Consider the following 18,811-nt stretch of genomic DNA (forward strand, 5'->3'; position numbering starts at 1 on the left):
AATAACTTATTTTGCACACAATAATATAATATTTAACACTGCCTCTCCCTTGAGCACAAAACTAATGATAAGTGATTCAGGATTACATAACCTATTCAATTAAAATCAGATTGCAGATATGAAATTAAATCACTAAACCAGTTACGATAACAACAAGTGAGGACAACATTCATGTTCATTTGTCTCTTCCATGCAAATTTAACTCATCATTACACATATTTCGTAACAATTAGTGCCCTGAGAAATGACTTAATTGAATTCATTTCCTGCCTTGTGATGTAACCAGCCGACTCATGGAACGTATAAAAGAAGTAAATCATTGAAGATTTATGGTGATAATTACTCAATAACTCTGATAAATATATTCATCCGTATAGTTGGGTAATTAAATAATTACTTGCAAATTTCCTGTAGCCTAATGATTTAAATTATTTTGTTTATACCGCACTAACTACTAGATGAGAATAAGTGAATTCTTCCATGGAGGGTTCAGTCTGAAATTGTAGCAATGAAAATATTTTCCTACTGTACCTTAAAAGTTTGTCTGTACCCAAAAAGTACACATACAATCAAGAACGTAGCCAGAAAAAATTTCGGGGGATCCAGACAACTAATATTTTTATAGTGGACCCATTTTGTACGATCTTTCAGCAGTACAAGTCAGTAATACTGAATTATTTAAATTATAATAATCGTTTACTAAGAAAGTTATTTTTAAAATTTGAAAATTTGGGGGGGCGGCCCCTTGGACCCCTTTGCTGGCTACGTCCTTGCATACAATGAAAAAGAGGTATCTTAGTGGCCCTAACCTCCTGAAAGGTCATTCAAACCCACAGGAATGGCATCCCTTGGAACATGTGAAGATGATTTGATTGTTGGTTAACAAATGAAGGAGCACATGAATGAATGAATACAGTTTTGATTGTTCTCAGGATAAGAGAAATTGCACTTAGTCCTAAAAGAACCTTTACGCTGCTTCCGGAGTGACATCAAGGATAAGTATGGGGATAGGTGCAGTCTCCTGCCGAGATCCATGAGGAAGGATTTTGGGCATTTCAATCAAGTCTCCTTGGAAGAAGGAGAAGCCAGCTCTGCATCAGCCTCTCAAGTCAAAGCATGCAGGGGGCGGCACACCCTTATTTCTAGGCTGGCAAGAACCTTTGACTCCTAGGGAACCCCACCAACTCCAACAGTCATCTCCCACAGTAGACTAGACCTATTGAATTACCCTTGCACCCCAGAATCTCGACATTTGCAGTTAGTGATGTGCCGCTCCTGGACATCCATAAGGTTGCCCAAATTTGAGTGACACATTGGTTTTTGCTGTACCCAGTGTAGGTTCAACTGGAAGGTATAAACCAGCCAGAAGTGAACTGCCCTAGGTATGTGATCCCTTTCTCCCTTGCGTACATGAATAGAAGCAAGTGTTATGATGAAAATAATGAATTCTGAGTGAGGTGAATAGTTAGTAAGGTTTAATATAACTTAGAGTACATTCCTCATTAGCTTCACAAAGAATATGAGATAACTGTCTTGATAAGTCTACAGTTTTATGTGTTACTAAGTCACATGGTAAAATGCTGTGGTATATAAAATATATTAAATGAGAGGCTGGTTCAGAGCTGGATTCCTTTCTTCTGAGGGAACATGACTCACGAAAGTGCCCTAAATTCTTCCTCAAGGATCTCAACAGGAGGCGGTCCCTACCCTCAACCTTACCCATGCAGAATATCCTGTCACTCCGGAAGCAGCTCAAAGGTACTAGCAGCGATTTCTAACCTTGTCCTAGAAAAACAAAACAAAAGGGGGGAAGGGATCTAATACTAAGAAAAAGAGATGAAAAGGTTATCAAAATGAATACTGCCCAAATTTATATAAATTATAACATATTTTATTTACAACGATTAGAGTTTTCATAAACATCAACTAAAACAATTTTTACAACAATACTTCTATTGCTAGAGCCTCCGCTAAATGCTCTTACAACAATTTGTGACTCCGAAATTACTATCGATACTCAAATACTTTACATCTATTTACACTAGATTAGTTCACTTCCATAATCCTATATTTTTTTGGGTTTGATTGATTACTATTTGGATTTTTAACTTTTTCAGATCTGAATTACTTAAGCTATGAGTATTGCTTTATTTACTTCGTAATCCATCACACATTTTAAAAATAATAGAGGAATACATTTATTTAATCATATAATTTATGCTACTTTTAATTTTTAATAGCTACTGCATAAATTTAGACTTATTATATGGTAATCCTTAAAATTTTTGCACTCTATATATTTAGATTATAAACAAATTCGAGTAAGGCACACTTCAGGCCTCTAATTCAAAAATATTTTACATTAAGAAATAAAATTAATATTGTGATAAAAGATCTTTATTGCCACACTTATAATATGCATACTTTAAGTACTATATTAATTTTTATTTGAACGGACAGACAAAAACATGGCACAAACCAAAACAAAATGGCACTTTGATATTACTTTATACAAAAATAAGTTCTTAAAATTTTGATGTATTATTTAAGTATTACTACCTTCAAATTTCTACTTTATAAATAAACAAGTAAAAGATATTTACACAGATATTTAAATACAGCATAAGACTGAAAAGTGTATAAATATAAGTTAATCTAGTGTGAATACTATGAAATGGAACTATCCAAGTATAAAATAATGATAAATTATAGATGAAAAATCGAGCTCGGTGATACGATTCGCAGAATAAAAAACTTAAAAACGCTAAAACAACTAATGGAGCAAACTTCTATCCTAGCCTAACTAAAATAACTTTGTTAATGTACAATTAAATACAGTCTTTGTTACATTGTTATCGGATGCAACTATATTATTGCTAAGAATAAAATTTGGTTACAACAGCTTAAAATTAATTTATAAATTATTCAGTTTAGTAGGAATTCGCAATCCATGATATTCCTGATAGTAATGTCAGCAAATAGTTCATTTATTTAAGTACATTTTTACATATTTCCTAAAATCTTTCAGTTTGATGTGTAATTGAGAATAAAAATAAAACTGAGTATATAAAAATTGTGCGTTTTGCAAAATCATTCCTTGTCTTAAAAAAATTGAAATATTATTTAATATGATATTGTTTGAACATTCAGATTTCAAGATCTAATATAATATTATGTTGTCATATTTCTTACAACTTTAACCACTCATTTAGATTTATCAGATTAAGGAACAGCTAAATAAGATGTAATAGGTACTCATTAACTAACAAACTACATTAATGATTTAATCTACACAAATCTTCATTTTGTCACTTAAACATTAAAATCGTGAAAAAGTAAAAACATTAACACAATACCATGGATTGCTGAAGAGATGTAAGTATCTTAATTATTTATTCCTATTTTAGCAAATAAATTAAATCTTAGTAAATAACGTATTAATTAACATAATTACAAATATTTTTACAACAATACTAGTGAAATGGTACAAAAATCTTTTAAGTCTCAAAATTATAGAAATAGAGTGTTTTTAAAATATTACTTTAACCAAATTTTAGCTGCCAACAAAATTAATGCAAAAATATAGAAATACAAAATTAGTAATTCTAATATTTTATTTTGCAGCTTGACTAATACGGGCAGTGTGAATGGAATTACTCATTAATCACTTAAATAAATAATTTTTTCCAAAATTAATTCATTAAAACTTTTTTACAAACTTGAAGTTTCATCGCCATTATTAATGAAATATAAACTTAACAGGAGATTAAAACAAAACGCTTTTGACACAATCTCTGAAAATCAAAGAATGGAGTCAGCAATACTACTGTCTGCTAAAAACGCAGCATTCTGATTGGCCAACGGTCACAACGCTTCGTCACCTGATTGGTAGTGACCATTACGGTTGAGAGGTTGTTTCTCCGGAACATTAGACGATGGACGGTTTCGTTTGAAGAAACCGCACTGAAACAAAATTAGTCCAAATGAACGAGTCACTTGTTTGCAGATTTAAAAATAAATAAGGTAATTTCTCATGGTTAATTTTTAGTATTACATTATCTAAACAGTTATTTTACGTATCTAAAATTATGTTGTTTGCTGAATTTGTTTGTTGTTTTTTACAGAAACAGGTTTGTAGAGTTTATATATATGTAACAATGTAACAATGCATAATATTACGTGAGTAGCACACTTTTACAAAATCACTATGAACGTAATATTACGTCTAAAACCCCAAAGAGGTTAAACTTTGAAGATAGATGAACATAATTTTTTTTTTATTGCTGATAACCATATTACTAGTATTTAAATTACTAATAAATTTTACCACTACTAGGTAAGTTAACAAGAGTTTATATGGAGAACAATGTTACTTCATATCTCATGCATAAAGGTATACCTTATGAAAATTTTAAAAGATGAAACTAAAACTAAACAGTGTGTTATACAGCTTATAAATTTGTTGTACAACTTGATATTATTTGAAGGTACTTTCCCAAAATGACTAACATATTCTAAAGCAGTTCCAATCTGTAAAAAGGGCAATAAAGGTTGATCCTGGTAATTACCACCCTATTTCATTAGTACCGATATTTAGTAAAATCTTTTAATGTTGCCTGAAAGAGCAAGTGTATGATTTCTCTTCTCTGAATAATCTCAGTAGTGTTTACTTGGGTACTACTTATTTTTCCTCTACTTCTATTAAAGGAATGGCTTATATAATAGGAATTATAAAAATAACATGCTACATAATTTGTTGACTTTGCCTATTGCATAATTTATGGTTTTGCTTAACGACAATAAAAATGTGTTTTATCTTTATGCATATTATTAGGTACTTAGCTCAAAAGCGGAAGCCTATTAGTGTTAAAGATTTTTAATAAGTAAGGGATTTCTAAATGAGGCAAAACCCTTCCTGTTGTTGAGAAAACCTCCTTTCTTCAAAAGTAGATGATTTAAATTGCGCATCCATCGCTCCTCGTGGTGGCTGAACGGTACCATAGAATCTCGACAGGATTACCCAAATCCCCCGACCATACTCATCCTAAATATCCTGCTACTCTGGAAGTTGTGCAGAAGATCTTAAAGAACTGCATGCAATAGAGGCTGTCAACTAAATCTATCTCTGAAGGAATTTTGATATGATGCTGATGGGTTAAAAGTTAGTTAGCTATACAAAGTCAAACTTGTTGGTAATGAAAACTAAAAGTTTCTCAAGGAAGTATCTAAAGCAAAGAACATAGCATTCCACTACCTCGGAGTAATGCCATCAAAGCCCCAGAAGGATTCACTTCTGGTTGGTGTTAAATACTGGAAGTGCTTGTTGTGGATAGCCGCCTTCAGTCAAGAGATGTTAAACTTTAGAGAGAGATAATCTCCGTAATATGTCTACAGTTCCCTGACTGAAGATGATTCTCCAAAGAAAGGCTGAACAAAGAAAGGCTGAACAAAGAAAGGTTCCCCAGGAGGGTTTACTTTTGGATGGTTTATATCTTCAAGTTGAACCTATACTGCATATAGCAAAAACCGAATGTTCAAATGTGGGCATCACAATGAATGTCCAGGAGCGTCACATCACTAACCAAAAATGTCCAGATATAAAGAAGAAGAGAAGTGGTGATCTAGTAACTCATTTATCTCTCAATTCTATCACACCCAAGATAAGTGGTAATCTAGTAACTCATTTATCTCTCAATTCTATCAAACCCAAGATTAGTGGTAATCTAGTAACTCATTTATCTCTCAATTCTATCACAGCCAAGATAAGTGGTAATCTAGTAACTCATTTGTCTCTCAACAGCCACCTTCAGCTCACCTTGTACAACAAGTAGACTAGAAGCATAAGGATGAGTGCCCCTGCACACGCAGACAGGACGACTACCCACAGTGGCACGACGTCGGGCTTGACGCTGGTCTCACGGGGGACCACCTGTGTGACAATCTCGTGCGTATGGACTGAACTCTGGTCTGGTGCCCCGATGTGAGGCAGCTCAGTCACTCTCCCAGCCATCATCGAGCTCAGCTGGACCTCGGGGTGGTATGCAAACTGGAGCCAATACAGAGAACATTTATTTAAAAAATGACAATGTAACTTCTAAGTTCTAAATACTTTTTTTTGAACTTGTTCAAGTCTCATGGGCTATTTTTTAAAGGACTCGATTTGACTTTGACTAAACTTAACATGATCAATATTTGAACTGGATACAAATTTAGGTATCTTCACACCTCCACCTGTTGGTATACTGCTAATGATTTACTTTTCATGAATGTCTTTTCAAGTTCAATATAATACATTCAAAACAACTTTATAATAACACATGATTGCAACAAAACCATTTAGAGAAAAATACAGCCCTGCAATCACTCCAAGAGAAAATTATAGCAAGATTGCATTTCTTCATTTTTGCGTGGTTCGGTTATTTTAACAGCCCCACGTTGGTGATGTTATATATCGAAGGTCGTGTATTTTATTGCCAAACATTGTTGCCTCAATTTTAGAAGTTTGGTGACGTGAATCAATGTATATAGGCCTAGCCCTGATCTGTTATACTTTCTACATATTTTTTGTTTTACTATAAGTAAACAAGACTAAAGTTTAAGTCTCAAAATTGTTTATGTAATTTTGAGATTAATTTAGTTCAACACTCTGCAGATACATTATTCCATTTACTAAATTTAACATTGAAGAGCTTTATTGTGATTGGCTGAAGTTTAACCAATCACCAACTAGTTGAGATCAATATGGCTTCTTTCATAACTGGCGGTGGTCGGTTAAGATGAAGCCAATTATGATAAAGCTCCATTTGTTCAACCCACCTATACAACAACTGCTTATACTGTATCTCCACAGCAAGACCGAAATATTTCAAAGTAATTAACTGTGTCAGCATTGTTTCGATGTGGTGGGAACCAGGAGGCTTTGATATTAGTTATGACACTTGCCACATAAGAGGATCGCCAGGATTAAGATTTAAAATTTTTCTGAAAGCATATGTTTACCTAATTGTATAACTTTTATCATCTGATGACCTTGTAAACGACAATGAACCCACCTTCTTGAGCGTCTGCACCCAGACCCTGGATCGGAAAGCTATCCAAGCTTCTTGGTCCTTGGTGAGAGGACCAACCGTACATCGTATCCTGGTACATTCTATAGAACCACAGTCGATTCTTTCCAGTGTGTCATCACGTTCATCTGTCTGTCTGCGGTAGCGAGGAGGGTAGAGCTGGAACTTTTGCTTTACCTGCGCATGAGAAATAAATTATAATACCTATCTACCTATACAAGCTGTACACAAGAAAAACAAAACAGAATTTATTTTCTAGTATAAAAAAACCAGGCCATTGATCAGATGGCCTAAAAATTAAGGCAAACAGAACTTATGATCTAAATCTTATTTAATCTCCAGATTAGTTTTGACATAATGTCTGCATTTAAAAAAAAATCATGGCTTCTTTATACTATGAAAAATTGGTTAACTGATATTGTTCTTTGTTTTTTTTTGGACAATAATTTACACTAAATAAGACATATCAATTAGTTTGCTAATCTATTAGTTTTATAGTTTATGTTTCACCCTGCACTTTAAACCACATTATGCAGCGATTTTTAAATATTATGTTTTATTATACTCAGCAAGTAGAAAGTGTGTGGACATTAATAATTTAAACTTTCAAAACTGCAATACTGGGGAACATACCCTAGACTCCTCTCCTTCTACGACGTTGTCTCCAGTAGCTGGCTGAACGTTGCGTATTCTTGCTTGCCGACTGGAGGGCTCAGGGTTCACTCCTCCATAGCTCCCTTGACTCTCCCAGTGTGATGAAGAACTCCATGAAGATCCTCCTCTCCTCTCATTGGTGTCATAGTCAACATTATCTCTTCCTGGAGGATATCTTCTGTCCTGATCCCTTGTTACATCATAATCCTCTTCACTGTTCCAAGCTCCAGAGACGTAATGTTTTCCTCCACCTGAAGATGACCAACCACTTCTGTGGGAAGATCCTGATGAGCTGTTGCTGTACTGAGTATTGGAACTTCCACCGGAATATGCTGCACCTCCTCCAGATGACCCACTTTGACCTCTTGATGAGCCGACATCAAATGAGTACGTTGTTGAACCACCTCCAGAACCAGCTGCCATCCCAGCTACACTACCGTACTGTGATGCTCCACCAGCAGTCCTCCTGTCATTTTCATTGTTTACATCAAAGCTGTAGGTTCTTGCGACACCATCTCCAGGGCCTAAGGCAATTCCACCGAGAGCATCAAACTGAGATGAGCCTCTACTGGCAGCACTTGCATCATACGTTCTTCTCGAATCGTACCCAGAAGATGAACCGTAGTTATTTCCTGCAGCGTTGGCATCGTAAGTCCGCCTGGTATCATATCCTGAGGTTGAGCTTGATGACACACTTCCTGCATTTACATTGTCTACTCTTCTTGAGCCCTGACCATAACTTCCTTGCCTACTTCCACTTCCTCTAGTGTATGAACCTTCTCTGTACTCTGGTCCTCCAACACTTCCCGCTCCATACCGCCTCTCACTCTCAGAACCATACTGGTGTGATACAGAACTTCCTGCGGCGTAAGACCCTCTGTTGACTTCAGATCCACCTGAGGAACCATAACTTCCAGTGTTTGTCATGTCTGCAATGTTCACATTGGCTGCTTCATAAGTATTAGAGGAGCTTCCACTGCGTACAACCCCATCTTCATTTTCCTTCCAACTCGTCGAGGTATGTGTGATTGGTCTTCCACCAGTTTCAGAGTTCCAAGTGGTATTCGAGCTGTGCTCGTCCTCTCGCGAGTAGCTACGGTTATGCACTCCTCCTACACTGAAGGGTATATTACTTCCAGCATTAACTCCGTAATAATTCGTTTGGTTTCTTCTCGATGTACTTTCACTCTCAGATACTCTTCTGTTCCCACCGACATTTTGACCTGAGTAATATGTTTCTGTGTAGCCTCCGCCTTGACCTTGCCTATAAATTTGGCCATCACTACCTCTGCTCACACCACTAATGCCTGGTTCAATATTGGGTCCAACTCTTCCTCCCTCTTGAGAGCCACGGTATACTCCACCAGTCCCTCTGTCATTGTCAAATGTGTTGTACGTATCAAATACTCCTCCACCTGTGTTAATTCCTGCTCCACTGACTTCTACTCTTCCTCTCTCAGAGATCAAAGTTCCTTGAGACCCTCTTCCTCCATAGGTGCCACTCTCCACCCTAACTCCTCCTCCGGTTCGGCTTGACTCCTCATATTCTCCCCCTCTGTAAGTGCCACTACTGTAGACCGTTGAACCTCCTCTAGAACTGCTTGAACCCTGACTTGACTCTGATCCAGTCTGACCTCCCTCAGAGTGAATTCTCTTGTTGTATCTCAGAGATCCATCTCCGGTTTCAGCAGCTGCTTCTTCTCTGTCTCTTTTCTCTGCTTCCTCCAACCTTCTCCTTTCCTCCTTTGTCAGAAGGGTGGTGCTCTTGATGATTGTACCTCCTGAACTTGAGGAGGAGGAGCTGGAACTAGATGAGGAAGAACTGGACTCCTCTACGATCACACCTCCGGAAGAAGATTGAGAGGAAGTAGAGTAAGATCCCGATGAAGTCAGACCACTTTGGATTCCACTCTGCTCAAAGTACGTCTTTTTTCGATCCAACTGAAACATACCAATAAAAGGTATTTAACTAATGTTTAATTTTTGAGATTTAAATATATTAATTAATTTATAATACTTTTTCAATAGCGAAACAACCCAAAAGAAAACAAAAAATCTTTTCGAAAGATCAGTATCAGAAGAGCAATTTGTAAATTTTTCCTGAATGCAGGAAATTTTAGCGTGTTTACTGTGGCTCTATACTGAGTGGTATTGAGTACTCTTAACAATTAAGTATGTATTTTAGTGTCTGCTGTAATCAACGTATTAAAATATCATACAATAACTGTCTAGCTATAATATGTTGTGTAGTTGACATGTTTATTATAGTTCTATACCATAGTAACCTGGCTGGTGACCAAACGTTTACCGTGTTAAATATATTTCAACAAGATCAATCAGAATAATAATAGTTAATGGTAATTTTTAAGAATATTTATGTGTAGTTTTAAGACTTTTTTCACATGTATTAATTCATATTTATTGACTTACGCTATTTTTAAAAGCAGTATGTAAACTAGGAAATACTTAAAAATAAAAGTTTTTTTTATTTATAGTCTATTAGCAATATTATTATTCACCGTTTTATATCCAACACCGTAAGTAAATATAGATAAATATATGACAATATGGACAATCATATATTTATAAATACCAGACACTAATTGTGATCAAGAAAAATATAACAAATTTCACTACTCTTATTTTACACAAAACATGAGTCTTTGAGAAATTATCTGAGTATGAGGGAATTCGGCTGGGTAATAATTTGCTCAATTATGTTGAATTAAAGAATTGTTTGGAAGTTTTTAAGAAACAAGTAAAGGGATATTGGCTGGAAAAGTGTTTTTACAGTATAATTGAATTCTTAACTGAAAAGTAAAAGTTTTTAATAATTATTTAAATTGTGTATCTTTGTTCATGTTGTGTTGGGAATCTTTTTCTGTTTGTTGTCTATTTACATATTACTATTATGTTATCTATAAAAGTTATAAATTCATTATTAATTGTTACGGAAAAATAGGTGTTCCAAATTTAATCTTTCCTGTAATTTAGTTATATTTGAGATACTGATGATGGCAAAGTTGATATGGCCACTCTGTAAAATAGTTGTAATTTTGTAGAAAAACAACATTCTCTGAAGAAGTTAAAATAATTTTGCAAATAATTATAATTAAAATGAGCCAGAGAACACAGGAAAAATAGGTGGCCAGTCTTAACTTTATCAGATTATTTTGATTAGCAGGATTATTGAAAGCATTTATTAAACATTCTTTTTAGTCATAGTTGAATCTTATGCTCCTGTGATGTGAGGCTTAGGCCTGTATGTTTCAAGACTAGTGATTAGGTATGAAAATAATTCCTTAGTACAGTTATTAACTACAAAATTTGTTCTTACTTTCAACTTCAACGGATTCACATTTGGCGCAAGTTCACACCTAATCGGTCCGGTAATATCTGGCTGTTCCAGGAGATAAAGAAGGTAGTCATCTGAAAAATTCGAAGAAAATATTATTTCCATTGAATAAAATTTAGGTCAAACAGTAAGAGATTTATCAAAATGCATTAAAAATCAGTCTTCAAATCAAACAACAATCTACCAGCGTAATATTGGATTTCTGACTTCAGTGGTAGATAGTAGTGCAAAAAAAAAAACTAAAATGTTACGAAGGATGAATGGCTATTCCACAGTGGCGTAACTAGACAGAGTCGCGCCCCCCCGCAGCGTACTGAAATGCGCCCCTCCTGTCGGCTCCTAACACCCCCCCCCTTCCTCCTACTGACCTACACGCATCGTTATAATATAGCCTACTTCCCCTGGTCTACCTTTATTCTCATGATGTTCACTCTACTTACGGTAAATTGTAATAGAAAACAAACCTTTACTTTTTAAGAGTGGCTTTAAATTTGTGTAAATAGTTGATAGTCCCGTGCTGTGCAATGTTTATTTTTATACATTTTGTAAAAAGATCAAAAAGGAAAAGAAAACTTTAAAATGAATTATTCATCATAATTATTTATTAATGAAAACTATCTCAAACATTAAAATAAAAATAGAAAAAAATTGTAGACATGTTAATTATTTCCATTTATTTAAACCCTCTCCTCTTCTTAAAACTGAAATATTTTTCAGCTAACATCTTCAAGTTGATCCTACGAGCCCGTTCATGTTCTATGCTCAAGACTCCCAAAGCGCTCAGCCTGGTATTGGTCATAGTGTTTCTCAAATAATTCTTTATGAGCTTGAGTTTAGAAAATGACCTGAAAATTTATATAAGATTAAAAAAACTATGTTGGTTAACATATATGCCATTTTCAGGTTATAATACAAGTATATAATTAAAGGGTATAATAACTCTTCTTAACACAAAAATTAAATTTTAGTTAGTACGGGTTTTTATGATATTTTGGTGATTACGAACCTTTCCGCTGACGCTGACGTAACTGGGAGAGTCAAGAACATCATCATCGCTGTGCAGACATCAGGAAGGCTGCTTGACAAAGTCACGTTTTCTATCATTAAATATGAGGCTAAATCCTTAACTTTTTTCAATCCTCTTGTTTTTATTTCATCCGAAACAATGTTTCTGAAACACACTATTTGTGTCTTCCAACCCGTGTGAAACATCTTTCCTCATACTTCTCACAAAACTTCCTGGCTGAAAAATTAGTTCATCATCACTTTTCTCTGTGAGGTACTTTGGAGTTAAAAAGATGAAACTGATCGTTAATCCTGACCATTGCTCTCAAAACGTCTGGAGATTTGAGCAATAAACTATATCCAAGCTCCTGTAAAATACTTTTACTTTGAATTCTTGCAATGGATTAGAAATTCAACATCGTTGGTCAGTTCGTCAAAAAAGTTTTTTACTTTTTTACATCGTTTAGTCGGCAGAGAAGACTCAATATTCCATCCCCTGGCTAGCGTTTCAGCTTCTTTAACAACACCTTCAAACTCATTTCTTGCTCTCTTTAGTTCAGTCATACTCTTTCCAAGAAGGGCTGTAGCTTCGTCAATTGATACATCCTCTTTTTGTAGTGTTTTAGATGTAATATTAATTCTCTCCTAAAACCTTACTTTGGAAAGTAAGCATCAATACAAATTGAAAACACGTCATTTGTTTTTTGAGTCCAGTTGCCTCTAAAACCTCTTTATTCTTTTTAGAAGTCAGAATAATATTCGTCAAACAGCTTAAGACAGAAACAAAGTTACACTTTATGGCCAGTAAACAATCGTACCTAGATGACCAACGGGTCGGGACACAATCTTTTGAGTGTCTTGCTAAGTATAGACCCCCTTTTGCTCCATAGATTTCTCTCTCAAAGCTTGCCATCTTGGCAGGCTTTCGCCGAAAAAACACGTAAATTTGATTGACCAAATCGTTAAAATAAAATCATTTCTGTTATGTCAGTAACTGAGTCATTGAGTACCAAATTTAAATTATGCGAGGCACAATGCACGTACTCTGCATTTGGCGACTTTTGCTTTATTCTAGATTGGATTCCAGAATAGTTTCCACTCATTAACGGCTGCCCCGTCATAACCCTGGCCTCTACACTTTTCAATTTTAATGTTGTTTTCTTCTTCCAAAAAAATTACAAACCTCGTTAGTAATTTTTTCCGAATTTTGGCCTGTAAGAGCTATGAACCCTAAGAATGATTCTTTAATTTCAAGTTTTTCGTAGTAGTTTTGGACTGCCACATGTCGTATTACTATCGATAGTTGATCAGTTTTTGAGACGTCTTGAGTGGTGTCTAATACCAGAGAGAAGAAAGGAGCTGCTTGGATTTCACTTACAACTTCATCCAGAACATGCTGTGACGCAAACATGATCATTTCATTTTGGATTTTGGGAGACAAATACTTAACTTTGCTTTGATCGTTTTCTAAGTGACTTTTTTAGAAGAGGATCGTATCGTGACAACAAATCTATAATATTCAAAAAGTTTCCAGAAGTTAGTGTCCACTGTTTCAATATTTTCATTCCGATGCCCTCTGAACGCTAAGTTACAAGTAGCCTAGTTATTACTACATCTAAAAGTCTTTTGAGAATCTCACAATACTCAGGTTCATACTTTTGAAATAAGTGATTTTGCATCTTGGCTATTTTTTACGGTACTATATGCTAAACATGAATTTAAGTGTATACGAGATGTTTTCATGTTCTTTAATTTTTTTTTGCTTAAACCTTGCCAATCATTTATTAGACCTTTACACCAAGCATCTTTAAAATTTAGGGTCAGTTCTGTCAGCGAACAACCAACAAGGTTTCACAGTATACGCCATTTAATAAAGGTGAATAACAAAGCCAAAACCGTTCTAGTTTTTGGCCCGTTTTGGCAATTTTGTAATAAAAATCACTGCTAAAAGATCTATTGTTTGTCGAGTCTTTAGGAAAAGGCCCTGTGGGCCTACATGGTTCAGAATTCAAAAATGAAAGTTTTATCTTCTTCTTTTAAGAGGGATACTCCGTCATTAGTGTAGAGAGCCAATGTCAGTTTTTAAAAAACACCACGTTGTTGATGATTTCATTAGTATCAATATGCAAAACACAGTTTTTATCAATGTCTACGGTACAGCTACAGCTATCATTATTTATCTTAACGTCTAGACTCACGTCTGGTTCGTTATTTGTGAATTCAAGGTGGGGTCTGAGTAGATGTTCCATTTTCTGTCTCGATGGTAGGTAGGTCAGAACTTATTTCACTACACTCACAAATTAAACCGGAAGTTATTTGTTTCCTTACACTGTCATTGTTTTTACTAAGAGATATGTCAGATTTAAAAAATAGATCAATTTTTTGGTGTTTTTTTGCTTTTTCTTCCTCCTCCTTCTTCCGCTTATCGGTATTCTGCACCACTAGGTTTTTTAGACATTTTTGTTTAATTATTGATTTAGTTTTCTAGTACATCGTCCCATAATATAAGTTTCCTGTAAGAGGTGTAGTTTGCAAACACTTTTCACCGCCACCACAGTTGTAGGCTACTGAATAAATCACAACTTTCGAAAATGCAGTAAACGTAACGAGTAATGAATATATGACTGAGTGACAAGGAACCACAGTATTACTGTGAAGGAACTACCTAACAATAATTGGTACTTGGTAGTGTGGAGGGAGGGAGGGGAGTATTCAAGTCGCAACATGAAACAAAGGCAGTACACGCACGCACACCCCCACGCTCACACACGGTCCTAAAGCGCCTTAAAAATACACTTCCGTGGCGGTTCAGCAAATAGTTTGCCTGCTTTAGTTTTGAAGGCGTTTAACTAAAACAAGAAATGATAATAGGCCTACGATATTCCTCGCTAGCTCATTTATACAAAAAAAATTATAAGGAATTACAATGAAAATAGTGATATTCAACCTTAAGAAATTTGGTTAAAATCGGTATAATTTTTTTTTATTTTTTTCATTCCTTCGTGTGGCGCCCCTTGACACGCCGCGCCCCCCCGCATTGCGGGGGTTGCGGGGGTATGTATTACGCCACTGCTATTCCAATAGCAGAGTGGTAACAAGTATGGTTAGTGTGTGAGGTTATGTAACAAAAACTATTTTTGCCTTAAGTAGGATAGTAATTAAATTGTACTTATTACTCTCATCAAGATCAGATGAATAGGAATGTTGCTGGAAATGGTAAGAGGAATATACAGAGGTCTACTATGTTTATGTTTAGCATACAAATTGTATGGTCTACTTTTTATCAATGAAAATTTTTAACAATTTTTAAGTGAACGGTTGAATTTATCTATATCAGATTACTGTTCAATTTTATTTGATGAGGTTATGAGTTATGAGTGTTATGTAGTTGGTTTAAGCCCAGAATCATAACTGGGCGGAGGACAAGCTAGTGATGGAAGAATAGAATAGTATTCGAATACAGCCCGGGTATTCACATATTCGAATACCTCAAAATGAATTCGAATACTTTTGAAATGAATACAATTTCTCTGGAAGAATTCAATTCAAACCTACAGTTTTCATTCGTTAAGACTAACAGTATTTAAATAAAATATTCAAGAGCTGTATTCGTATTCATATACATGTATTCATTGGATGGTTATATATACACCCAAATATATGTGTGTGTATATATATATATATATATATATATATATATATAATTTCAATAAATATTGAATCGCAAAAAGTACTTGCTCCGCCGGGACTCAAACCTGGATCTCTCACTTGCCGGGTGAATGTGCTACCATTACAACACAGAGCCCTCACTTTTTACAATTCAATTATTTTGTATTTGGCCGTTTCTTTCACATATGTGTTTAAATATATATACATATATATGGACTATGAAATGAATAATTAAGAGAAGATTCATAATTTGGAATATTGAGTTAATAAAAAATTCTAAACTTGAAAAATGTATATAATTGTACAAATATTCAATTAATAAACATATTCGTAAACAATAAAGACAAAAGTGAATAATTATTTCGTGTTGTGTAAAATTTCAATCTATTTCTACGATTATTGGTGACAAAACCTGGAGTAAAAAAGAATCTTTCAGTCGGGATTGAAGTAGCAAGTCAACAAATATTTTTTTTCTGGAGTTCATAAATCGTGGGTATGACATATTATTTGTAGGAGGCACAAAAAGGCAAAGGATTTCCCCACTTTTTTGGCAGGGTAATTCCAAATAACCAAGAAACAATTGATTACGGTAAGGAAGTAAGTCTAGACTTGTTTGTTAGAAAAACTATTTGAATACATATTCAAATACAAGAGTGCTTTTGAATACTACACTGTATTCAATTCTTTTAAGTGTTCGATTTTCCCATCACTAGGACAAGCCATGGTGTTTCAGGTTGTAACAGTTTCCTCTAAAAGTCACTTCATGGCTCCAGATTCTGTCGATATTTACACCATTTCAGTGTAGCAAACGATTAATTAATTATTTTTCATCACCCTACTTAATAATTTTTGTATTATCACTTTATAACCATTTAACCTTTTGGCTTCTTAGCTGCCTCCTTCCCCTTGCCGACTACACCCATGTCTAAGCTTAAGGTTATCAGATATATGGAAATTTTAATTAATCAACTACAAGAAGAACTAATAGATTTTTCTAATCTTCACACCAATCAGACCAATACCTAAGTGATTTGGAACGCATAGAAGATTAGGAAGATCTATTAGTTCTTCGTGAGTTCCAAATCACTGAGGTATTGGTCTGATTGTACAATAAGAGCCAGACTATTGCCAGCCATCTTGTTTGTCTTAACTTTTTTGTCTTAAAACTTGTCTTAACTCTTTTGCATGTAAGTTTGAACAACATATAACATATTATGGAGTAAAGTTTTTCTTTGTTGCATTTTAACTATCAAAACTTATTGATTAGCCAAACGAAATAGTATTCTCATTGGGTACAGAAGCCATACTTGGTTAGTTTGTTTATTGTCCTCAGAAAATTGGTGACAACAATGCCTAAGGTATCTGAAAGGAATAATTATTGCTTTAGTGTTCAAATGCTTCACTTAGGTTCTATTATTTACACCAACAAATTTTCCAGTTTAAGAGAATCAGAAAGTGGGGGTGAGCCAACTTGTTTGCATGTGGAAGATGAAGGGCGAAGGTAAGGTGGTCTCGAAATGGGTTCGTGCTGAACACGAGAGAAGGTGGAGGTTGCATCCAGGTCTGAGAATGAGCAGAATGGTAGTACAGTCACCTTCCTCCAGGGTGGCGTCTGACTTTCTCTCACCAAGTAGATTGATGACTTCTTGAGTTATAGATCTGGTTATGGGACATGGTCACCTGAGAAAGCATCTTCACAGAGTTGGCATCCTTCAGGAGGATCCGCTCTGTAGAATGTGTGATGAGCAGGATGAAACTGCTGAACACCTGCTTTTTGATTGTCCTGCAATAGCAAGGCAGCGGTATGCCATCTTTGATAGTCTGGACAAGGGTGGTGAATTTCCCCAGGAGGACCTAATAGGTTGTTTTCAGCGGTTTGTGGAACTGCTGGGGTGTTAGACTGGTAGGGTGTACTATCGGGGTGCGCAAAAGGTCCTTGAGGCTTAAGTGCATGGCAATAGGCTGCCCCATAGAAGAAGAAGAAGATTACCCCCACTTAATTGTTATGAAGACTAACCTACTGCAGTAAGCTATACATTTTGCTACCATACTTTACGTTGGAGTGACACCGTCAAAATGTTACACGGATACTCACGTGAGAGTGTACTGGTGGGCCAGAGGAAGTGAACCTCTGCCTTCATAATGTCTGATGGTCCCTTGTTGCGGATACTGTACACGTGGACTACCTGCGGGCCTATCTCCGACTCCTGCGTAATCTCCTTGTTTTCATTATACAGCGAGGTGTTGTAGTGTACCATTGCAGGGTGGGATGACCTGTACAAAAACGTCATTCAGTTGTCTTGGACAAATTTACTTCACATAATCTATTTATAAATTACAATATGAGATTATGAGATTTAAAGAATAAATCAATACCTAAGTTATAAAGTTTGAGTTAAAAAAATATTTTCTAAAACAGAAAGAGAAATGCTTCAGAAAAAGTGTCTTTAAAATACACAGGGATAATATACAGGAAATATACATATTTTATATTTACAAGGCAGAAAATTCGTATTAAATAGACTTATTAATTCAGTAGATTTTAAAACCATTGTAAGAAGCACTTTTGAATTGGCCTTGGGTTTAATTGACTCTTTTTTTGCACGTCATGAATGAATTACAGAGTGAGAATATTTTGAGAAAAGATTATTTTCTTTTTTGAAATAAGTAACACATAAGCTACAGTACCATAGTACTGTTGGCGAGAGAAAAGAAGAGACCTGGATTCTGGCCTATCTGAAATTTGCAGGCGTTACTACTAGTATGTTGCCGCGCCCTGTTTCGTAATTCCATTATTGTTTCACTGTTCCATTGCTAGGATAAACAATTCGCAGGGTTGGCTGTGGGGCGAAGCGCCTGAAATTACCGGGCGGCAACACACTAGTACACAGCTGTGCGCCGGCACGGGCCAGGTCTCTTCTTTTCTCTCGCCAACAGTATAAATGTTGTTGTAATATTTAAAATTTCATTGCAGTAACTGTAGATAAATGCTGAATGATTGAAGTCTTGTAAAATATTACAATATATTAAGTGTGACGTGTTGTATGCTGCAAAAACTTGT

General features: G+C 35.3%; 1 protein-coding gene across 2 annotated transcripts in view; it reads right to left on the minus strand.

The window, feature by feature from the left end:
* Window positions 1-1,869: 1,869 nt before the first annotated feature.
* The window catches only part of LOC124366358 (integrin alpha-PS2), a 312,546-nt gene continuing 295,604 nt past the window's right edge, over window positions 1,870-18,811 (minus strand). For both annotated transcript variants that reach the window (XM_046822855.1, XM_046822853.1), the window contains 6 exons: window positions 17,846-18,024; window positions 11,059-11,150; window positions 7,701-9,662; window positions 7,053-7,244; window positions 5,816-6,046; window positions 1,870-3,963 (listed from right to left, as the gene is read on the minus strand). In XM_046822855.1, coding sequence (XP_046678811.1) covers window positions 3,865-3,963; window positions 5,816-6,046; window positions 7,053-7,244; window positions 7,701-9,662; window positions 11,059-11,150; window positions 17,846-18,024 — 2,755 coding nt within the window. In that variant the 3' untranslated portion in view covers window positions 1,870-3,864. The remainder of the gene's footprint in view (window positions 3,964-5,815; window positions 6,047-7,052; window positions 7,245-7,700; window positions 9,663-11,058; window positions 11,151-17,845; window positions 18,025-18,811) is intronic.

Source organism: Homalodisca vitripennis, chromosome 7 (assembly GCF_021130785.1).
Source record: "Homalodisca vitripennis isolate AUS2020 chromosome 7, UT_GWSS_2.1, whole genome shotgun sequence".
Lineage (NCBI taxonomy): Eukaryota > Metazoa > Arthropoda > Insecta > Hemiptera > Cicadellidae > Homalodisca > Homalodisca vitripennis.